Genomic DNA, 25,211 nt, shown 5'->3' with positions numbered 1-25,211 from the left:
GCATCAAGACTTGAACTCTGGTGGGCTGGAAATATCACTATCCCTCTAACCATCCAACCACATGTTGGTTCGCTTGAGGATGAACATCGGGACGGCCTATTTGATAGGTAGGTGAAAAAGCCCGTAGGATTTTCATTCAACAGTCACCCTCACCCCACACACTGTTTTCTTCTTCCTTCATTCCTTTCATTTCCGCATCGTCGATCGATGAGGGCCTAACTGCTTGCTACCGCCGTGGCTGGCGGCGCTATTGTGCTCGTGCTCTTCCCATTGCTCCCGCTCTCCCCTGAATCATCGTTCACAGCATGTTGCTGTCGCCCAGGCTATCCCTCTAAGCCCCCTCCCCCCAATACTCCTTACGTCATGTTCTTCTCGAGCGCCGGCAATCTGCCCACACTCGAACCATTCAACCTCCAAGTCCCTTCCGCCTGGGACACTGTTCGTCCGAGCCCTCGTCGTCGTCCACGCGTCTCGCTGGGCTCGCCGGGGCAACACTAACTTCGGGCTCGACGCTAGCGCTCAAATCAAATGGTACAAAATGTTTTTTTCCGAACACAATACATAAGCAGGCGCTCATATATATACGCACATACACTTATCCCTATAAACACACATGTAGACCGTACACCTATAAGCACCTCCGAGAGACTGGATATTTGACTTTCAGAAAGACCCAGTATAATCTTTGAGAGCACCATGACTAGATCATCTTTTCCCCCTAATGCTTTAGTGATCAGAGCTTTATCGCTACTAGATGATACCCCGTGTGTTTCATCTGGAATTGGTTGCAATATACTCCCTCTGTAAAGAAATATAATAGTATTTAGATCACTAAAATAGTGATCTAAACGCTCATATATTTCTTTACAGAGGGAGTACTTTGGTAGTATTCAATTATTTGAATATGGATATTTGGATGAATAATATGACAGTTGAAATCAAAAATACATAAGATTTGTTGTATTTAATTATTGAGGTGGGTCAAATATGTTAGTGGTGCTAAATATTATTGCTGCTAAATCAGTTTACGGATGGAACATTGAAACTGACTAATCGCAAAGGTCAGCGGGAAAAGGCCACCTCACTAAAACACTGTTAGTCAGTCCCGCGGCGGCTTAATCTTGCTCCATATCTGAAGTGTCTTCTCATTTTGGTATTCTTTGGTCCGTGTTCTTGTCATCACGAGCATCATTCTGTTTGCTTCAACTTTTTTCCAGCTGAATTGAGTAGACCATGCAAGATATTTTCAAAACCACTAACCAAAAATCAGTCTGTTTGAGGTGCCAGCGCATGACCACCAATAAAATTTATGACACGTCCTTTTGGAATAACTATGCATGAAACAGACTGTTATCTGCTGCACTAAAACTTCTACCAGTGATACCTCTACACATTCAGTGCAGGTGCTAGATGCACGACCCTACGACCCCAAATCTATCTAAACTACTTTTGATTGTACGATTTTTAGATGATAAACCAAATCATAAGTTTTTTAGATAGGTGTAATATCAATGACATCACAGCGTATCTCAAATCCACGGAGGAGAGGATTTGTAGCACCAAGGTCGGGGCACACAGATTTGCAGCCGCCCAATAGCCTCGTGATTCAAAAACCGTTTTGGTCTTTGCATGTGCTTTAATCCTTAATTATCTTAGATGGGATCTATGGGTGCAATTCTTGCAGTTTTTGGTAGCTCTATCCATCCCACATCCCATGATTTTTCTTTCGTCTTTCAAATTTGAATCTATTATATCATTCAAACCGAAAAGTCTAACTTATATTTCGTTTGCATATTCATGATTCTTGTGACGAGGGCATTCAAATAAGATCCATTTTGAATACATCTTGATGAGTTCTAAAACTTCGTTAAGTTTTATCTGCTAAAACTTGATGTACGACACTTCAAACTTGGTGTGCCCTCATGCTATGTCCATCGACTTTCTGGATCGCGAGGCAGATCGGGTTGCCGGACAAGTTTCAAATACTAAAACTTGATAAGAATGATGATAAATTTAGGAATTTTCTAAAACTAAACCCTAGAGCACTAAGCCCAAAACCCTAAAGCATTTGAAACTTGGTAAAACTTAATGCTACGATTATCAAGTTTAATTTTTTTGAAACTTAGATTTTTTTTAAGTTGTCACGGTGTATGCAAGACGGGTCTTGTTCGAAGGTCTCATCGTGATGAACACAAATATGCAAATGAAACTTAATTTGGACTTTCACTTCAAAAATATAGTAGATTGGAACTAAAAGACGAAATGAGAAAGGCATGGGAGATGGGATGAATGGCGCATGCATCTCTGGCAAGAGTTGTCAAAAGCATGCATGGATGGAACCGAGCCTATAGTAATCAAATCCCTAAGATTAAACACGTTTACGAATATTAAAGCAATCAAACAACCGAACACGACTGGGCAGCTAGGTTCCCCCGCACCTGCGTGCCCTTGAGAGTTTCTGAAATCCACGCTACAACTTCAGTAACCTAAAGCAAAACAACTGCCGCATAACCCTAATTATCGCCGGATAATTTTGTCGGTCTTTCCCTTGCCTCTAGCGGTTGGTTTCGGTGCTGGGAGGCGAGAGAGACGCATTGTTGTGCTCGCAGGGAGTCTTAGTCTTGTTAGGTTTTGGCATCCTCGTATCGTTCCGAGCAGTAGAGATGACTATACAATGGAATAAGTATAGTCTTGTTCTCATCACAGTGGCGATGCTTCCACTGTTGTCGTGAGACGCATGAGGGTCAGTTCTCCCATATCTAATCCGTCAGGTTGTGGTGGAGAGTCGCCAAGCACTCTGTTTTCACTTCGGCTTGCGATAACATTGGTGCTCTCGTACCTAAGAATCTACGACAACGCTTTGGGCATCAACATGGGGTTAGATCTTGCCATCTGATCTTTGCTTTCTTATTTAGGCTGAAATTTTGTAATTTGGATCATCGTTGGGCATCTCATGCCAACATGCAGTGACTTCACAACCATAGTTACAATGACTCTCTAATTACGGTGCAGAGCAGGCGCGCCATCGGGCTACCCTCACAACATGACATCAACATGTGCATGTTGGAAGCGATGATGTACACATTTGGTATGTTTGCCATCTTATTTTTGTTAGCAGTGTTCTTGAGCCTCAGACTTAGTTAATATATGACCTCTATCATTTGCGGAAACAATAACATCATAGCTTTGTGTGCAGGGCTACGCCATGTAATCAAATAGGTTGATTTATCATAGTTGAATTGCAAAATTGAAACTTATTTTCTAAATCTTGTATTGATATGTAGATATAAATAGGAACAAATACTGCTTAGTCAAACAAGGTAATTCTAATATACTGCACTGCCAAACACAAAATATTAAAGAGCGAATTCCACTTTTACACTATAAGATTGAGTTTGTGAAACTTTGAACTATTCAAGAAAAATTCTTCCAAAATATCCTATTTACACAAGTTTGTTCCAATTTTTACCCCCTTTTATGATTTTGACATCTTCATTGGGTGGGGCCAATAGTCAATCTCATGCGGATTGCTGAAGCAGATGCCACATCATCGACATTCCTCCAAGACGTGTGTGAGGCAACAAGCCGCATCTTCCGAACATAAAAGCGCGGAATTCGCTCGATCTTAAATAATGTAAGGACGCTTTTCTTTTGGCGCGCCAATCAAGCCTGGTTTTAAGGGGTGTTCTTTCAAGATTCTTTATATTCAGGCTTGGTCTTAGGGGAAAATATCTTGTGCTCTGAGCACCTAAGTTCAGGTGCTACAGAAGGAGCCCGGCCCTTGGATCTAGATCTCATGACCGCAGGGAGAGCTCGTGCGAATTTGCAGAAAACCCCAAGGAGTCCCGTGATTACACATAGGTCCAGTAACTCTTCATTTGATCTACATTCAAGGGCCGAGATCGCGCTAGAGCACCTGAACTTAGGTGCTCCAAGAGCACATGATATTCAGGGGGTGTTCTTTGAAAATTGTTTAGATTCGATGTTCAACTTAACTTCAGTAAAATAATAGAATACAAAAATCCAGACAGGTCATTTGGAACTTATTAGTACCATCGACATTAGAAAAAGGAACTCGGAATTTGAGTCCTCTAATTTCATTTTTATGATCCAGCTGGACCAGCCGGAGATCAAATCATGGAATTATGATGAACTGCAGCAAAGTATCAATGTCAACTCATTCATTCATTTGCATCCAATTTTTGTGAACTAGAACTATCCATCTCCTTCTGAACTATCTTGCACGCTTGCCTCTCTTCCTCTAGTATGAACAATTAAGCGAGACTGAAACACTAAACTCCATCTCTCTTGATGGAGAGCCCAATAAAAAAGAAGACACCACATCTGGCAATCCATGCACGCGCGGCTGCTAATGTTATCTTGAATTCCGGCCAGCCTCACCGACGACGGCATGTCGGCATCCTTCTTCCCTTCCTGGCCTCCGATATCGTCTCGAGCCCCGGCGACCACGGCCGCTGCTGCCTCGCCCCCACCAGCTGCATGTAGTGCTTCCTCAGCTCCGGCGTGCTGCACAGCTGTTCCGGCGCCGCCGCGCCGCACTTCTTGTCGCCGCCACCGTCGGACGTGATCACCTTTTCGATGAACTCCGGGAGGACCCTGATGAGCGCCATGCCGTCGGCGCCGGTGACGTACTCGAACGGGGACGACTCGCCGGCGAGGGACACCTTGGTCGGGGCCGGCGACAGCGACGCGAGCGAGGCCGCGGTGAGCGCCTGGCAGCTGGAGAACCGGGCCGCGGGGAGCACGAAGTAGGTCCGCCCCGCCAGCAGCTCCTCGCCCGGCGGCAGCGCCGGGATCGGGAGGCCGATGAAGAAGGAGTCGCCGGAGCAGACGAGGTGGTCGGGGGCCTCCGCCGTGACGTCGCCGGCCGTGGTGAACCGCCCGCCGGAAGCTGCGGCGAGCCTCGTCTGCCCGCCCCAGAACACCAGCCTCGCCTCCGCTCCCTTGCCGTGCACGGCCGGGGCGCGCAGGCAAGGGGAGAGGCCGTTGCCCATGCCGCGGCCTAGATTCTAGAAGCGTGTAGAACAAGCTTTGAGGCGCGAAATTGCGGAAGAGGAGGGATGCTCTGACTGAATGGTGCTTCGACAAGATTTGAGGATTCCTGGTGCGGGGATGTATATATAGGGAGGGGGTTGGGTGTGTGGGTTGACATTTGAAAAGTCAGAGCTGGGGGGTTTGATTATGGGTGTTATTTTACTCAAAAGTTGACCGGCCGGCTGTTCAAATATCAGGACAGTTGACCTTAGTTCTTCTTCTTTTTTCCTTTTCTTTTTTGAGGGAAAGATACATGGCTTTGTTAATATACTTGTTAGTGGGCAATGTCAACGCCCAATTGGGAAATGGAAGCTTCTAGCAAGTAGTGAATGGTTCTTCTCATGGAAAGTAAAACGAGATATTTCTCTTGACATCTAACAGTGCTCCAATCACTCAGTTCATTCAGCCATGATAGAATTTTTAATAATTGATGCATAGAGAGAAAAAAGGAAGATACTATTGCCTTCTATTGATGAAGAGATAATCTCTCAACATTGAAGAGATAACTATGCCGCACAATTTTAGAAGATGCTTTGCTTCTTAGCGTGTTTTTGGTCCAGTCTTGCTCATCGCATTACTTTGCTTGTGAGAGAAGACATCGAAAGTAACGTAACATTGTCTTCTTCCGGTGAAGAGATATGCTCTCGACGCTTAAAGATAATTCTGGCGTGCATTTTAGGAGATGCTTACTTCTTCGTGTGTTTTCCGGTTCAGTTTTAGTCATTGCATTAACGTGATCATTGATTGCCAGAGATATCAAAAGATGCATATATGCAACAAAGTGTTATCGCATGGATAGCGCAAGAGAAGATAACATTCGCTTTAATTTAGATGTCGTATCGGTCACGGAATGATGACTCTTTGTTTTGTCAGAGTTGGGAGGACATTATTTTCGGATCTTATGTCAGCAATGCGACTATTTGTTTACATAGTACTACTTATTTATTCAGATTCCGATAAAAGGGATAAATTAGGATGTATATTAATAACTTATTATCTTACGAGATTCACCAAGTGGCTATTCAGATATCTAAGACATATATTATCAAGGAATAAGCTTCTAGCAATTGGTACATGGCTAATCTCATGGATAGTAAAAGGTTTATTTTCATCCATATGTGCTAGAGTCACTTATCACTTGGGGTATTCACTGTCACACAAGCTTCTCCAATAGGTGTTTGTACCAAATTTTTATCAAGTTCAGATGTAAAATAAGTAAATAAAACCAACTACCTTTTCTTGGTAAAATAATAATAACCCATAGAACCATCTCAACATAAGGGTCACATTCATGCATTAGGACGCTAGAATACCTAGACCCCTTGGTCCTTAGGGAAGTAGATATCAACCCACTTCACCATGTGGTACTTCTAGCGTCAATCAAACGCGTACCAGATGAAGCACGACAGGTCCTTGTCGAAGGAGCTATTCACCCCTTCTGGGAGTATATACAACCCCGCCGAAAGAGCATGGTGTCCCCGTGTTTTGGTTTTGGTAATTGATGTCAATCCCTATGGACTAATGGTTGCCTTGAGTTAGATTTGAAGGGTTTGTCCATAGGCATTACTTGAAGACCATTCTTTGGTTTCAAGGTAATAAGGAGATTATGTGTTGACCAAGGTACTATTTAAGGAGTTATCCAAAGATTGGTCATGTGAGAGTTGAGCCTAATGCAAACATGTCTTGAAGAAGAAGAAGATTGTGTGAACATTCCTGTTTACCTTCAAGACATCATCTTTATCAAGAGAGAAGATAAGATACAACTGAAGGAAATATGCCCTAGAGACAATAATAAAGTTGTTATTTATATTTCCTTATATCATGATAAATGTTTGTTATTCATGCTAGAATTGTATTAACCGGAAACTTAGTACATGTGTGAATACATAAACAAACAGAGTGTCCCTAGTATGCCTCTACTTGACTAGCTCATTAATCAAAGATGGTTAAGTTTCCTGACCATAGACATGTGTTGTCATTTGATCAACGAGATTTATTTCTATTGCTTTCTTCATGACTTATACACATTCCTCTAGCTATGAGATTATGCAACTCCCAAATACCAGAGGAACATTTTGTGTGCTATCATACGTCACAACGTAAATGGGTGATTATAAAGATGCTCTACAGGTGTCTCCTATGGTGTTTGTTGAGTTAGCATAGATCGAGATTAGGATTTGTCACTTCAAGTATCGGAGAGGTATCTCTGGGCCCTCTCGGTAATGCACATCAGTATAAGCCTTGCAAGCAATATGACTAATGAGTTAGTTGCGGGATGATGCATTACGGAACGAGTAAAGAGACTTGACGGTAGCGAGATTGAATTAGGTATGATGATACCGACGATCAAATCTGGGGCAAGTAACATACCGATGACAAAGGGAATGACATATGTTGTTATGCGGTTTGACCGATACAGATCATCGTAGAATATATAGGAGCCAATATGAGCATCCAGGTTCCGCTATTGGTTATTGACCAGAGATGTGTCTCGTTCATGTCTACATAGTTCTTGAACCCGTAGGGTCCGCACGCTTAACTTTCGATGACGATTTGCATTATGAGTTATGTGTTTTGGTGACCGAAGTTTGTTCGAAGTCCCAGATGAGATCACCGACATGACGAGGAGTCTCGAAATGGTAGAGAGGTAAAGATTGATATATTGGACAAAGGTATTCAGACACCAGAAAGGTTTTAGGACGTTTCGAATATTTATCGAGGAACCGAGGGGTTACCGGAACCCCCCGGGGAAGTTATGGGCCTTAATGGGCCATAAGGGAGTAGGAGAGGGCAGCCCGCAGGGTGCCCCCCAACCCCCAAGGGAGTCCGAATTGGACTAGGGGGAGGGGCGCGGCCCCCTCTTTCCTCTCCCTCTCCCTTTCCTTCCCTCTTTCCCCCTCTTGGAATAGGAAAGGGAGTTCAACTAGGATTGGGGATCCTAGTTGGGCTCCCCCTTGGCGCGCCCCCTCATGGCTACTGGCCTCCTCCCTCTCCTCCTTTATATACGGGGGCGGGGGGCACCCCAAAGGCACATGAATTATCCCTTAGCCGTGTGCGGTGCCCCCCTCCACAGTTTACCACCTCGGTCATATTGTCGTAGTGCTTAGGCGAAGCCCTACGTGGATCACATCACCAACACCGTCGCCACGCCATCGTGCTGACGGAACTATCCCTCGACCCTCTACTGGATCAATAGCTCGAGGGACGTCATCGAGCTGAACGTGTGCTGAACACGGAGGTGTCGTATGTTCGATACTTGGATCGGTTGGATCATGAAGACATTCAACTACATCAACCGCGTTAACATAATGCTTCCACTTTCGGTCTACGAGGGCACGTGGACACACTCCCCCTCCCGTTGCTATGCATCTCCTAGACAGATCTTGCGTGATCGTAGGAATTTTTTGAAATTGCATGCTATGTCCCCATCAGTGGCATCGACGCCAGGTCTATGCGTAGATGATATGCACGAGTAGAACACAAAGAGTTGCGGGCGATAATAGTCATACTGCTTACCACCTACGTCTTACTTTGATTCGGCGGTATTGTTGGATGAAGCGGCCTAGACCGACATTACATGGCCATGTTCATGAGACTGGTTCTACCGACGTGCTTTGCACACAGGTGGCTGGCGGGTGTATGTTTCTCCAACTTTAGTTGAATCGAGTTTGACTACGGCCTGTCCTTGTTGAAGGTTAAAACAACACACTTGACAAAAAATCGTTGTGGTTTTGATGCGTAGGTAAGAACAGTTCTTGCTAGAAGCCCGTAGCAGCCACGTAAAACTTGCAACAACAAGGTAGAGGACGTCTAACTTGTTTTTGCAGGGCATGTTGTGATGTGATATGGTCAAGACATTATGAGATATAAATTGTTGTATGAGATGATCATGTTTTGTAAAAGTTATCGACAATTGGCAAGAAAACTAAACTGTCGTTTCTTAATGTTTGGGGCTGCGATGCTTATGTGAAAAAGCTTCAACCTGATAAGCTCGAACCCAAATCAGAGAAATGTGCCTTCATAGGATACCCAAAATAGTCTGTTGGGTACACCTTCTATCACAAATACAAAGGCAAGATATTCATTGCTAAGAATGGATCCTTTCTAGAGAAGGAGTTTCTCTCGAAAGAAGTGAGTGGGAGGAAAGTAGAACTTGATGAGGTAATTGTACCTTCTCCTGAATTGGAAAGTAGTTCATCACATAAATCAGTTCCAGTGATTCCTACACCAATTAGTGAGGAAGCTAATGATGATGATCATGAAACTTCAGATCAAATTATTACCGAACCTCGCAGGTTAACCAGAGTACGATCTGCACCAAAGTGGTACGGTAATCCTGTTCTGGAGGTCATGTTACTAGACCATGATGAACCTACGAACTATGAGGAAGCGATGATGAGCCCAGATTACGCGAAATGGCTTGAGGCCATGAATACTAAGATGGGATCCATGTATGAGAACAAAGTGTGGACTTTGGTTGACTTTCCTGATGATTGGCAAGCAATATAGAATAAATGGATCTTCAAGAAGAAGACTGACGCTGACGGTAATGTTACTGTCTACAAAACTTGACTTGTGCGAAAGGTTTTCGACAAGTTCAAGGAGTTGACTATGATGAGACCTTCTCACCCGTAGCGATGCTTAAGTCTGTCTGAATCATGTCAGCAGTTGCCGCATTTTATGATTATGAAATTTGGCAAATGAATGTCAAAACTGCATTCCTTAATGGATATCTTAAAGAAGAGTTGTATATGATGCAACCAGAAGGTTTTGTCGATCCTAAAGGTGCTAACAAAGTGTGCAAGCTCCAGCAATCCATTTATGGACTGGTGCAAGCCTCTCGGAGTTGGAATATACGCTTTGATAGTGTGATCAAAGCATATGGTTTTATACAGACTTTTAGAGAAGCCTGTATTTATAAGAAAGTGAGTGGGAGCTCTGTAGCATTTCTAATATTATATGTGGATGACATATTGTTGATTGGAAATAATGCAGAATTTCTCGATAGCATAAAAGGATACTTGAATAAGAATTTTTCAATGAAAGACCTCGGTGAAGCTGCTTATATATTGGGCATCAAGATCTATAGAGATAGATCAAGACACTTAATTGGACTTTCACAAAGCACATACCTTGGTAAAGTTTTGAAGAAGTTCAAAATGGACCAGTCAAATAAAGGGTTCTTGCCTATGTTACAAGGTGTGCAGTTGAGTCAGACTCAATGCCCGACCACTGCAGAAGATAGAGAGAAAATGAAAGTCATTCCCTATGCCTCAGCCATAGGTTCTATCATGTATGCAATGCTGTGTACCAGACCTGATGTGTGTCTTGCTATAAATTTAGCAGGGAGGTACCAAAGTAATCCAGGAGTGGATCACTGGACAGTGGTCAAGAACATCCTGAAATACCTGAAAAGGACTAAGGATATGTTTCTTGTTTATGGAGGTGACAAAGAGCTTGTCGTAAATGGTTACGTCGATGCAAGCTTTAACACTGATCCGGATGACTCTAAGTCACAAACCGGATACGTATTTATATTGAATGGTGGAGCTGTCAGTTGATCCAGTTCCAAGCAGAGCATCGTGGCGGGATCTGTCGTGGAATTGTCACGGCAGATGTCCTTAGTGTCGGGACTTAGTCGCGAGGCCAACGCATCTATGTGGTAGCTTGAGAGGCGTTGAGCGGGACGAGAGACACGATGTTTTTACCCAGGTTCGGCCCCTCACGGTGGAGGTAAAAGCCTACATCCTGCTTCATTGATATTGATGATGATGACCACGGTTACAAGATTGCTCTATCTCGCGGGCTATTGTCTAAACCTAACTTGTCCAACTCGTGGAACTTGTGAATCTTGTTCCCTTTTGGGGAGCCCTGCCCCTCCTTATATATGTTGGAGGGGCGGGTTACATGTAGAGTCCTATTAGGATTAGGACTAGTCTATCTCTAATACAAACCGGATACAAGTCCAGGTCTTAGCTCCTTGTAAGATAAATGTTCCTCATGCCTTTCCTCTTAAACCGGCCCACCATTAACCTAAACCGGCCTGCTGGTCCTTGGGCCTTGTCATGCATCTAGAATACGCGCCGGGTCACCAATGAATCTTCAGTCTCGTGAATCGTCATACCAGTGAACCGCCAGACACGTAAACCACCAGACACGTAAACCGCCAGACACGTAAACCGCCAATACTCTAGCGGTTTACCAATGAAACGCCTAGTCCGGCCGGGTTATACTTTCGTCCGGTTTACGCCGCGGGGTATATCCCCGACATTAGCCCCCAAGTTTAGCTTGGATTTATCCATGGTAAACTTATGCTGCAAAATAAACACAAGAACAAATTTGACAGGTTGTGCTCCAGGTTAAGAATTCTTGTAAACCGGTACCTGATCACCCTTAAGTCCTTGTTATTTCCTCCTTCTGGGAAGTCCGGGTCAACAGACCAGCTTCATAATCAATTTGCCGACATTGGTTTGTCACAGAGAAATATTGCGAAGAATAACTCCTTTGACTCAGCTCCCAAAGCGCCGGCTTAAGAAATATGGGTCTTGAAATACTTATCTGATATTCAGCCGGTTTGAAGATGTAAAACTTACCGGTTTAATATTACCAAAATGGCCGGTTTATAAATATTGATGGCACCGAGTCATAATTGTTGTTGACACCGGGTCATGTAATTGATCTTCCTGATTTGCTCCAAACTGATAAAATGAAGATGTTCCTCCTTTATATGCATAATACCTGTAGCCCTCAAGTCTTAAGAGGAGAATAATGATAACTTAAGACTTGCTCCAATAAGTGTTTCAACCTTGAAGAAAATCCGGTTTGTTCATCTCAATCATAGTTAGAATTGAGTATTCTACATATGTAGCCCCCAAGTGCCGGGTTGTCATGCTTGCAGCAACCTGGGACTTTGAAATTGCCTTATTCTCATAAAAAACTTTCAACTAGTGTAGCCCCCAAGGGCCGGGTCAGTATGCAATAATGAGCAGGGACTTTGCAAATATGATCATGTAAGCTTGAGCAGCAATATGTAGCCCCCAAGGGCCGGCTTAATAAGATAATATTGAGCTAGGACTCGATGTATTCTTCAATGAAATCATCATATGATGTAACCCCCGTCATGGGGCTTGAACCCACGTCCACAAGGTTAAGAGCCTTGTGCTTTACCAACCGAGCAGTGGATCCTTTAATAATAGATGAAAAATCTGTGTACCTTGAATTGTTGACAGGAGCAATTGGTAGCCCCCAAGTGTCATGGTGCATGCTTGCAGCGACATGAAACTTGTAATCTCAACTGAAATAATGTAGCCCCCAAGTGCCGGGTCGTAAGCCTGCAGCAACTTGGGACTATTCCTTTGTATAATAAATCATACCTATTGATAAAATAGTATCCAGTGCGCTGAAGCGACTTTGAAAATCTCAATCAGAATATTGGTTATTGATAACCATAATAAAAAATCCAGCCATGTTGGCTATTTGAATAATATACCCAATGATTTATAAGCGCATATTTCCAATGGCGCAATCCAAATATATACTGGCGACTTATAATCCAAAGCCAGGCCGGTTCAATAAACACCGGTGATTTGTATTTATGCTTTATTCGACCTGTTTCTGCATACAACAAGTTTAAAGTGTCCTGGCGGTTTACCGCCGGACGGGTCATAACACCCAACATATAACCCGGGTTTATAACCAAGGCTGCACTTAAGAATAATCAAATATGAAATAAATCATACCTGTGACATTGAATCACATCGTTGGTTTACCAACTTTTTGTAGTAAGGGTGATAACCCAAATCTTGAGTATGATAACTCCCGTCATATTTTGCCGGTTTATAATAAAACCGTACCAGGTTATGATAAACACCGGTTTAACCACATATAATACTGGCGACTCGTAGTCAAACCAGACCGGGCTGATAGTCTCCAGATTATAATTTGATCGTGTACTGACAACTTGTAGTTGAAAGCCGAGCCGGGTTGATAAACACCGGTTTACTCCATAATAGGATGGTAAAAGAAAATCAAACCGGGCAGATAGCCTCCGGATTAAGATTTGACCGTGTTCAGTCAATTTGTAATTTGATAGTCGAACCGGTTTTAAGAATTGTCGGTTTAAAAACGCAACAAAAGAAATATTTATCAAAACAAAATTTCAAGCAAAGGCAATGATAAAACCATTTGCAAAAAGAGGCTATTGAGCCGATCAAATGGCGTTATCATGGTCGGACACGACCAAGCCCCCGATAGGCGTAGCTATGGTTCAAGTCAGCCAGGTCCCCAAATGAAACAGTGGCATTATGCCGATCAAAAGGCGTGGCAATGGTTCGGGTTCGACCAAGCCCCCAAGTGATTCTGTGGCCTTAGGCCGATCAAGAGGCGTGACTATGGTTCAGACGTGACCACAAGTCCCCAAGTGATGCATTGGCATTACGCCGATCAAGAGGTGTAGCGATGGTTCGGGTTCGACCAAAGCCCCCAAGTGATGCTATGGCACTAGGCCGATCAAGAGGCGTGACTATGGTTCAGACGTGACCACAAGTCCCCAAGTGATGCTGTGGCTTTACGCCTATCAAAAGGTGTTGCTATGGTTCGGATATGACCAAGCCCCCAAGTGATCAATAATATGATAAGCCAATAAGGCAGGATACCCATGTTTGAACCGCGCATCATGGCAGCAGGTCCTCTTTGGCACCCTTTAACTTTTTGCAAGAGATAAATCCTTCTTGAACCGGGATTTTGAACCGGATATTGAGAGCTTCAAAGCTTTGTGGGAGATATCTTTCCCTTGAACCAGATTGTAAACCGGAATCTTCATTTTCAGCCGGAAACTTTCTGACGGCCTTTCAACTCGAACTTGCGAGAAGTTAATTCCTTTTTGAACCGGACATTTTTAAACCGGATTTGAGCCAGATACCAAGGGCTTCAGCTTTCTGTAGGAGACGGGATTCCCCTTAGACCGGATTATAAACCGGAATCTTTCTTGATAAACCGGAATTCTTCTATTGAACCGGAACCTTATGAGTGTCAATCACTTTTTAAACCGGAAATTTTTCGGCCGGCCTTCAAATTTTCTCCAATAGGGCAGTAGCCTCCAGGGTCGGGTTATTTTTGCCTCCAATGACCCGGAGTTTATGAATTTGTGATAACACCATTGAGCCATCTGATGAAGGCTGATAATATATTATGATCCGCTCCGGGTTTGTTAGAATAAACCGGACCGCAGGTCAGCGTTTTGCACACGTCCGTTGGATAGCTTGTATGAGCAGGCATGGCTCTGATTTGTTGATATATCTGCAAGAGTCGGCCGTGGGCGCTGTACACCGGCGCGGATGAGAGAAACAGCCGCGAGCATTGTAAGCCGGCGCGGACGGAGAGTTGGCCGCGGGCATTGTAAACCGGCGCGGACGGAGAGTTGGCCGCGGGCATTGTAAACCGGCGCGGACGGAGAGTTGGCCGCGGGCATTGTAAACCGGCGCGGATGGAGAGTTGGCTGCGGGCATTGTAAACCGGCGTGGATGGAGAGTCGGCCGCGGGCATTGTAAACCGGCGCGATCGATCGTCGGTGTAAACAGACGCCAGCAATGTGCTCTCCATATCTATGGCACGGTAGCCACTTTTATAGTGAGTAATTTTCCTGCACAAAGATCACAAACGAGAGTAATTGTTCTCAGATGAATTAATATACTGAGAAAAACACAGAGAAAAGATATCACCTGATGTTTCTGTCGGGTGAATGCTACATTCCAGTAATCATAGACTTGTAGTCTCCTTTCGTTGTCCAATCCATGATGTCATTTTCAGCAGATTGCATGGCCGTACTATTGTAGTTGATCAATAAAGCTCGAAGTGGATCGAAGCCTCTTATTATTTCTCTTAGCTCTTGATCGTTCCTTTGCGTAGCTCTATCACCACCTTCTTCCCAAACAGCTGCCGGCAGTAGCGCTGCGCCATCAAGCACTCGTGAAGCAACGTCAGTACTGTTCAACAGTAGCAGCTTTTCTTCAGCCTCTCAAGAACCGCGTGGTGCTGGGCGATGAACGCTACTCTCGTATGGGCACGGAGGTGGCGTGAGGCCGGCCACGGTGACGCAGGGCCGGGGCAATTGCAGAATCCCAGTGACCCGGCGTGGGACGGCAGAGGACGAGGTGGCTCATAGAAGCGAGGCGAGGTCGCGTGATGGCCGGCTCAGCTCGCGGGAGGTCGGTTGCGGTAGTGGAGTGGAAGCGGCTTGAGGTGTTGCTCCTTTGCTCGGGCGCGGCGGCTCAGAACCGTGGCCGGTTCAATGTTTTTCCTCGACAGCGAGACGGCTTCAGAAATGGCAACTCAGATCAGAGCGGCGGGTCCAGCGTTTCAGAGGCAGGTCGTGGCGATGACTCGTGGTCCAACCTATTGCAGCCCGGCGACGGCGACTCGGCGGCGTGACAGTGCGGTGACTCTCCTGCTGTAGTTGAGACGGGCGGCGGTTCGGCACTGCTGTGATTGCCGCAGCAGGGGAGGTCGGCCATGGCTGCGCACGGAAGCAGACGGTGGTTCACAGCAACTTGGCGGCTCACGGCGGAGGTGAGTCAGTACAACGGCGGGCGTGGAGGCAAACCATGGCCACGGCGAGGGCGGCTTACAGCAGCGGCGGCCGTGAGGCCGGGCGGCTCGAAAACAGCGAAGTGACGGCAAGGCCGGTTCAGAGATGCACAGGCGTCGAGGCGTCCCGAGATGTAGGTAGTACTCGAACCGTCGAACGACGGCTCTGTAAGGAGGCGTGCGGTGGCTGAACACGGCGTCGAGGTGAACTGGGGAGGTAGAGACCCGTGCAGCAGAGACCAGCTTGGGGTCGAGGCGTCTGCTTGCCAGCGGCAGATGCGGCGACTTGTAGCTGCGTTGGTGACTTGGTCAGGCAGGGTCCGATTTGTTCTCCAGGTCGTGGTTGATTTGACCAATCAACATCCAGGTCATCTTTCCTATATGTGTAACAACTTTTGGTAGTACCATTGTCCGGATTGCCTTCGCGTGGTGGCTGGTTAGGTCATAAGCAGCCTCGGGTTTTGAATCCTCAAAATCAGAAGCGAAATAGTAGCAGATTACTTCTCGTAATGCAGTACGACGACTCGCGGATTGCGCCGATCTTCGTGGATGAGCTCTTTGTCAGTCTCGCCGAACTCCAGGGCGTGAACGGCGCGTATATGCAACCCTAGAACTCTCTCAATCTCAACTTTTCATATGCTGCCGCTGAAAAGCCTTTTTAATCCCGACCGATGAACTCGCAATCGATGTAAACTTCTTCACACAGGCTCTTTATCATCCGGCCAGTTGCGCTCTTCTCGATCCCTAGAAGTATTCCCTCTAAGAACTCATCACCATCGTGCGCAAGTCCCACGGTGGGCGCCAACTGTTGTGGAATTGTCACGGCAGATGTTCTTAGTGTCAGGACTTAGTCGCGAGGCCAACGCATCTATGTGGTAGCTTGAGAGGGGTCGAGCGGGACGAGAGACGCGATGTTTTTACCCAGGTTCGTCCCCTCATGGTGAAGGTAAAAGCCTACATCCTGCTTCATTGATATTGATGATGATGACCACGATTACAAGATTGCTCTATCTCGCGAGCTATTGTCTAAACCTAACTTGTCCAACTCGTGGAACTTGTGAATCTTGTCCCCTTTTGGGGAGCCCTGCCCCTCCTTATATATGTTGGAGGGGCGGGTTACATGTAGAGTCCTATTAGGATTAGGACTAGTCTATCTCTAATACAAACCGGATACAAGTCCAGGTCTTAGCTCCTTGTAAGATAAATGTTCCTCATGCCTTTCCTCTTAAACCGGCCCACCATTAACCTAAACCGGCCTGCTGGTCCTTGGGCCTTGTCATGCATCTGGAATACGCGTCGGGTCACCAATGAATCTTTAGGCTCGTGAATCGTCATACCAGTGAACCGCCAGACACGTAAACCGCCAGACACGTAAACCACCAGACACGTAAACCGCCAGACACGTAAACCGCCAATCCTCTGCCGGTTTACCAATGAAACGCCTAGTCCGGCTGGGTTATACTTCCGTCCGGTTTACCAATGTGTGAAGTGGAGTACATAGCTGCTTCGGAAGCAGCAAATGAAGGAGTCTAGATGAAGGAGTTCATATCCTATCTAGGTGTAATACCTACTGCATTGGTCCAATGAAAATCTTTTGTGACAATACTGGAGCAATTGCCTTGGCAAAGGAATCCAGATTTCACAAGAGAACCAAACACATCAAAAGATGCTTTAATTCCATCCATGATCAAGTCAAGGAGGGGACACAGAGATATGCAAGATACATACGATCTGAATGTTGCAGACCCATTGACTAAGCCTATCTCACGAGCAAAACATGATCAACACCAAGACTCTATGGGTGTTAGAACCATTACTTTGTAATCTAGATTATTGCCTCTAGTGCAAGTGAGAGACTGAAGGAAATATGCCCTAGAGGCAATAATAAAGTTGTTATTTATATTTCCTTATATCCTAATAAATATTTATTATTCATGCTAGAATTGTATTAATCGGAAACTTAGTACATGTGTGAATACATAGACAAACAGAGTGTCCCTAGTATGTCTCTACTTGACTAGCTCGTTAATCAAAGATGGTTAAGTTTCCTGACCATATTCACGTGTTGTCATTTGATCAATGGGATCACATCATTAGAGAATGATGTGATGGACAAGACCCATCTGTTAGCTTAGCATAATGATCATTTAGTTTTATTGCTATTGCTTTCTTCATGACTTATACATATTCCTCTAACCATGAGATTATGCAACTCCCAAATACCAGAGGAATACTTTGTGTGCTATCAAAGGTCACAACGTAACTGGGTGATTACAAAGATGCTCTACAGGTGTCTCCGATGGTGTTTGTTGGGTTAGCATAGATCGAGATTAGGATTTGTCACTTCGAGTATCAGAGAGGTATCTCTGGGCCCTCTCGGTAATGCACATCACTATAAGCCTTGCAAGCAATGTGACTAATGAGTTAGTTGCGGGATGATGCATTACGGAACGAGTAAAGAGACTTGCCGGTAACGAGATTGAACTAGGTATGATGATATCGACGATCAAATCTCGGGCAAGTAACATACCGATGACAAAGGGAATAACGTATGTTGTTATGCGGTTTGACCAATAAAGATCTTCGTAGAAATGTAGGAGCCAATATGAGCATCCAGGTTCCGTCATTGGTTATTGACCAGAGATGTGTCTCGATCATGTCTACATAGTTCTCGAACCCGTAGGGTTCGCACGCTTAACGTTCGATGACGATTTGCATTATGAGTTATGTGTTTTGGTGACCGAAGAGGGGTCTCGAAATGGTCGAGAGGTAAAGATTTATATATTGGACGAAGGAATTCGGACACCGAAAAGGTTTCGGGATGTTTCAGATATTTATCGAGGAGCCGAGGGGTTACCGGAACCCCCTAGGGAAGTTATGGGCCTTAATGGGCCATAAGGGAGTAGGAGAGGGCAGCCCGCAGGGTGACGCGCGTCCCCAAGGGAGTCCGAATTGGACTAGGGGGAGGGGGCGTGACTGATGACCCACAAGTATAGGGGATCAATTGTACCTCTTTTCAATAAGTAAGAGTGTCGAACCCAACGAGGAGCAGAAGGAAATGACAAGTGGTTTTCAGTAAGGTAATGTCAGCAAGTGCTGAAATTGTAAGTAGAAGAGTAGTTTGATAGCAAGATAATTTGTAACGAGCAAGTAATGATAATAGTAACAAAAGTGCAGCAAGGTAGCCCAATCCTTTTAAGGAAAAGGACAGGCCAAAACGGTCTCTTATGATAAGCAAAACGTTCTTGAGGGTACACGGGAATTTCATCTAGTCACTTTCATCATGTTGGTTTAATTCATGTTCACTACTTTGATAATTTGTTATGTGTGTGGACCCGTGCTTAGGTGTTGTTCTTACTTGAACAAACCTCCTACTTATGACTAACCCTCCCGCAAGCATCCGCAACTACGAGAAAAGTATTAAGAATAAATTCTAACCATAGCATTAAACTTTTGGATCCAATCGTCCCCTTACGGAATAGCGCATAAACTGGGGTTTAAGCTTCTGTCACTCTCACAACCCATCATCTAATTGCTACTCCACAATGCATTCCCTTAGGCCCAAATATGGTGAAGTGTCATGTAGTCGACATTCACATGACACCACTAAGGGAATCACAACATACATACTATCAAAATATCAAACACATACCAAATTCACATGATTACTTGCAACATGATTTCTCCCGTGACCTCAAGAACAAAGGTAACTAATCACAAATAATAACCATGGTCAAGATCAGAGGGGTATTAAATAGCATATTGGATCTGAACATATAATCTTCCACCAAATAAACCATAGAGTAATCAACTACAAGATGTAATCAACACTACTAGTCACCCACAAGTACCAATCTATAGTTCCGGTAACAAGATTGAACACAAGAGATGAACTAGGGTTTGAGAGGAGGTGGTGTTGTTGAAGATGTTGATGGAGATTGCCCTCCCCAAGATGGGAGAGTTGTTGGTGATGATGATGACGATGATTTCCCCCTATGGGAGGGAAGTTCCCCCGGCGGAATCGCTCCATCGGAGGGCAAAAGTGCTCCTGCCCAAGTTCCGCCTTGAGGCGGCGGCGCTTTGTCCTGTAAGTCCCTGCCTTATTTTTTCTAGGTTAAAATGACTTATATACCAAAAGATGGGCACCGGAGGTGGGCCGAGGAGGCCACAACCCCCTAGGGCGCGCCAGGGGGCCCTGGCGCGCTCAGGTGGGTTGTGCCCACCTAGTGGCCCCCTATGGTAGTTATTTGCTCCAATAATTCTTATATATTCCATAAAAATTCCCCGTGAAGTTTCAGCTTGTTTGGAGTTGTGCAGAATAGGTGGCCTGACGTAGCTTTTCCAGGTCCAGATTTCCAGCTGCCAGAATTGTCCCCCTTGGTGTATACCTTGCAAATTATGAGAGAAAATGCATTAGAATTACTCCAAAAAGCATTATTATGGATAAAACATTATAAAAATAGTAAGAAAACATGATGCAAAATGGACGTATCAGCGCCCCCCTCTTTCCTCTCCCTCTCCTTCCCTCTTTCCCCCTCTTGGAATAGGAAAGGGAGTCCAACTAGGATTGGGAATCCTAGTTGGGCTCCCCCTTGGCGCGCCCCCTCATGGTCGTCGGCCTCCTCCCTCTCCTCCTTTATATATGGGGGCGGGGGGCACCCTAAAGGCACATCAATTGTCCCTTAGCCGTGTGGGGTGCCCCCTCCATAGTTTACCACCTCGGTCATATTGTCGTAGTGCTTAGGCGAAGCCCTGCGCGGATCACATCACCAACGCCGTCGTGCTGCCGGAACTCTCCCTCGACCCTCTACTGGATCAAGAGCTCGAGGGATGTCATCGAGCTAAATGTGTGCTGAACACGGAGGTGCCGTACGTTCGCTACTTGGATCGGTTGGATCGTGAAGACATTCAACTACATCAAGCGCATTAACATAACGCTTCCGCTTTCAGTCTACGAGGGTACGTGGACACACTCTCCCCTCTCGTTGCTATGCATCTCCTAGATAGATCTTGCGTGATCGTAGGAATTTTTTTGAAATTGCATGCTATGTTCCCCAACAACAAGGTTGATCAATACTAAGGACAAAGAGTGGATTCGAATTGATCAACACACAAAGCGCAGAAGATGTACCGAGCGGGATCTAGTGATCTCATGGTATGGTGAGCATTGCCCATTATGATCTCATGGTATGGTGAGCACACTTTCGCCCCTGAGATTGACCCGTCTGGTCTGATTGATGATGAGGCTGAATTTGTCGCCCTTCATGGCTTTGACTGGTCCAAACCCAACTTCCAGACGGTGGAGGAGGATGAACCGGCAAGGGATGAGGCGCAACCATCAAGTCAGCCGGGCCAAGACTCATGAATTGGCTCCGGTTTATCATCTGCTGTATGGGAGACTGAAAAATAGTTTATCATTTTGGGCTCCAAGCGCCTTGTAATAGGCTAGCTTTAAACTTCTTGCTCTGCTATGCCATCGTGCATATTGTGCTGCTTATAACACTTATTTATCTGTTATGTGAAGATATGCTATATATCCCTTATGACATTAACAATTTTGAATCTGTTCCTACATACAACATTTAAAAGTGTCCCGGTGGTTTACCGCTGGACGGGTTATAATGCCCCAACATGAACTTATCATGATTTATAACCAAGGCTGGTTAAAGTAATAATCATATATGAAAAATATATCATACATGTGATATTTGATCACACTTGTTGATTTTACCAAGCCAGTGTAGTAAGGGTGATAACCCAAGACTTTGGATGCTGGTAGTTATCAGAGACTGTCGGCTTATGAACAAAACCGGACTGGGTTAATAAACACTGGATATTTACCTTTATTTATACTAATGACTTATAGTCGAAAACCAGGCCGGGTTAATAAACTCCGGTTAATGTCATATATGACTCAGAAGGCATTATAAGCCTTATTGTTTTTTGACCACGTATTACTATGTCACAAAAGAAAAAATCTCAAAAATACATTCAAAGCAAAACAACAGAAAAAACCTGAGGCTTTCATAGGCCGCCAAGCCAAAATATCTTCTTCAATAAACTAGCATTAGCCACTAGAAGGTACGCGCTTTCCGTGAGCCGGCCCTCATTGACCCAATTGACATTTTAACCCGGATAAGTTCCGTTCTTATTTAAAGATAGACTTATCATGAGTACGCGGGGTTAGAGCAGCATCGTGCATCACAAGTCGATTTATCCAAGTTCCAAGGAAGGCGGCTTTACACTGAGCTTCTCCTTGCTATCCGTAAAATCGTGCCCTCTCATGACAAACCGGCGTTTTAACCTTAACGAGTTTAGGGTCTTGTTTAAAAGATTGACTGTTAAGAGTTTGGTGAGTCAACCAGGATTACCTGATGGAGAAGCATCTGGCATACAGGCAGGATAACCCGGGGTTTTAGGTGAATACACCTGGCTTCCAAGCCTGGCTTTTATAGCCTATCACAAGGTTATGAACTCTTCGTTCTTTAGAACAGAAGAGCCCCCAAGTGATATTTTGAGCTGTGCTCAGGGGGTACCTATGTTTGAGTCGTGCTTTTGCCACAGACTCTCTTTGGCCCCAAGTTTTTACGTGACCTATATGTCATATCAAAAGGGTAATTATAACTTCACTGTATAAAGCAGAAGCCCCCATGTAATCGAAGACTCATTAATTAGAGAGGAAAAAACGACAAAGGCCCTGCTTTAGCAGGGATGTCGGCTTTATTATATTGATCATAATATATACATTGTCAAAATATGTACATTGGAAGAGCCGGGGGCTCAGGTGTAGTATGGCCTAAGCTGAGCAATATTCCAGGGCCGTCGGGTCTCCTCCTCCGATGTGCGTGAATCCTTGTGGTCTTGAACATCGATAAGGTAATATGACCCGTTGTTTAGATTCTTGCTCACCACAAAGGGTCCTTCCCAAGGTGGGGATAACTTGTGCATATCAGTCTGATCCTGGATAAGCCGAAGCACCAGGTCGCCTTCTTGAAAAGTTATGGTTTTAACCCGACGGCTGTGATAACGGCGCAGATCTTGCTCGTAAATCGCCAAACGAGCTGCTGCTATGTCACTCTCCTCATCCAACAGATCAAGTGCTTCTTGATGTTCCCTTTCATTGTCCGCTTCAACATAAGCCGCCACACAAGGTGAGTCATGACGGATGTCACTAGGGAGAACTACCTCTGCTCCGTAAACCATGAAGAAAGGTGTGTATCCTGTAGATCTGTTTGGGATGGTATTGATACTCCATAACACGGAGGGTAACTCCTCCACCCAACAACCCGACGTCCTCTGCAGGGGAACCATAAGCCGGGGTTTGATGCTTTTCAAGATCTCTTGGTTTGCTCTCTCAGCTTGACCGTTGGATTGAGGGTGAGCTACTGATGATATATCAATCCAGATATGCTCACCTTGACAAAATTCTTCCATAGCACCCTTATAGAGATTAGTGCCATTGTTTATTATAATGCTGTGTGGAAAGCCAAAATGGAAGATCACCTTCTTCATGAATTGAACCGCCGTTGGTGCATCACACTTACTGACCGGCTCTGCTTCTACCCACTTAGTGAACCTATCAACCGCCACCAAAAGGTGGGTCTTCTTATCCTTGGGTCTTTTGAAAGCCCCAACCATATCAAGCCCCCAAACTGCGAACGGCCAAGTAATTGGAATCATCCTCAATTCTTGAGCTGGCACATGGGCTCGACGTGCAAATTTTTGACATCCATCACACCTGCTGACGAGGTCCTCTACATCAGCATGAGCTGTTAGCGAATAAAACCCATGACTGAAAGCTTTAGCCACAAGGGACTTTGAACCGACATGATGACCACAATCTCCTTCATGAATTTCTCGTAAGATCTCATAGCCCTCTTCTAGAGAAACACAACGCTGAAACGCCCCTGCGACACTGCGATGTTGTAACTCTCCATTGACAATCGTCATTGACTTAGACCGCCGAGTTATCTGCCTGGCTAAGGTTTCATCCTTATGTAACTCACCCCGGGTCATATAGGCCAAGTAAGGGACTGTCCAATCTAGGATTACATGAAGAGCCGCCACCAACTGAGCCTCCGGGTCAGGAATAGCCAAATCCTCCTCTGTAGGAATCTTAACCGACGGGTTATGCAAGACGTCGAGAAAGACATTAGGCGGCACCGGCTTACATTGAGAGCCCAGCCGGCGTAAAGCGTCCGCCGCTTCATTTTTCCTCCGATCAACATGCTCAACTTGATAACCTTTGAAGTGACCAGCAATAACGTCCACCTCTCGCCGATAAGCCGCCATGAGTGAATCCTTAGAATCCCAAGTACCAGAGACTTGCTGAGCCGCCAAATTTGAGACGCCGAAGCATCTAACCCGGCTTAAGTTCATTTCCTTAGCCATCCGAAGATCGTGGAGTAAGGCCTCATACTTAGCTGCATTGTTAGTATAAGGAAACATCAAACGAAGAACGTAGCAAAATTTATCACCTCGAGGGGAAGCAAGAATAACTCCAGCCCCCGAGCCCTCCAATTGCCTGGACCCATCAAAGTGAATAGCCCAATATGTGTTATCCGGCTTTTCCTCAGGCATCTGTAGCTCTGTCCAATCGTTGATGAAGTCCACCAGCGCTTGAGACTTGAGGGCCGTGCGAGGCACATATTTTAACCCATGAGGCCCAAGCTCAATGGCCCACTTAGCGACCCGACCAGTTGCTTCTCTGTTTTGGATGATATCTCCCAAAGGAGCAGAGCTGACCATGGTGATGGGATGGCCCAGAAAATAATGTTTAAGCTTCCGGCTGGCCAAGAACACCCCATATACAAGCTTCCACCAGTGTGGATACCTCTTCTTGGACTCAATAAGCACTTCACCGATATAGTAAACCGGCCTTTGAACCAAATACTCCTCTCCTGCCTCCTTTCTTTCTACCACAATAGCAACACTGACGGCCCGGCTATTAGCAGCCACATATAACAACAAAGGCTCCTTATCAATAGGGGCTGCGAGTACTGGCGGATCAACCAACTGCTTCTTCAAATCTTCAAACGCTGCATCAGCAGCATCACTCCAGACAAAGTTATCTGTATTTTTCATCATCTGATACAAAGGGATAGCCTTATCCCCCAACCGGCTTATGAACCGGCTTAACGCTGCAATACGACCCGCCAGACGCTGCACATCATTTATACACGCCGGCTTAGCCAGAGAGGTGATAGCCTTGATCTTCTCTGGATTAGCTTCAGTTCCTCTGTTAGACACCAAAAAACCCAGGATCTTACCTGCCGGCACACCAAAAACACACTTGGCCGGGTTAAGCATCATCTTGTAAACCCGGAGATTATCAAAGGTTTCCTTCAAATCATCTATCAGAGTCTCTTTTTCTCTGGATTCCACCACAATATCATCCACATAGGCATGAACATTACGCCCAATTTGGTTATGAAGGCAATTTTATACACACCTCTTATAAGTCGCCTGGGCACTCTTGAGCCCAAAAGGCATAGACACATAGCAGAAGGCTCCAAAGGGAGTTATGAAAGCCGTCTTCTCCTGGTCCTTAACTACCATATTGATCTGATGAT

General features: G+C 45.2%; 1 protein-coding gene across 1 annotated transcript; it reads right to left on the bottom strand.

Moving 5' to 3' along the window:
• Positions 1-4,164: 4,164 nt before the first annotated feature.
• Positions 4,165-5,130, bottom strand: LOC125535021 (uncharacterized). The gene has a single exon (XM_048698088.2). It carries the CDS (start codon positions 5,013-5,015, stop codon positions 4,398-4,400), a length of 618 nt encoding a protein of 205 aa, XP_048554045.1. The 5' UTR covers positions 5,016-5,130; the 3' UTR covers positions 4,165-4,397.
• Positions 5,131-25,211: the final 20,081 nt, after the last annotated feature.

This window comes from Triticum urartu, chromosome 1A, assembly GCF_056163025.1.
Source record: "Triticum urartu cultivar PI428250 chromosome 1A, HENAU_Tu73, whole genome shotgun sequence".
Classification (NCBI taxonomy): Eukaryota; Viridiplantae; Streptophyta; class Magnoliopsida; order Poales; family Poaceae; genus Triticum; species Triticum urartu.
The sequence above is the reverse complement of the archived record's forward strand: the minus strand, read 5'-3'. Positions and strand labels throughout refer to the sequence as shown.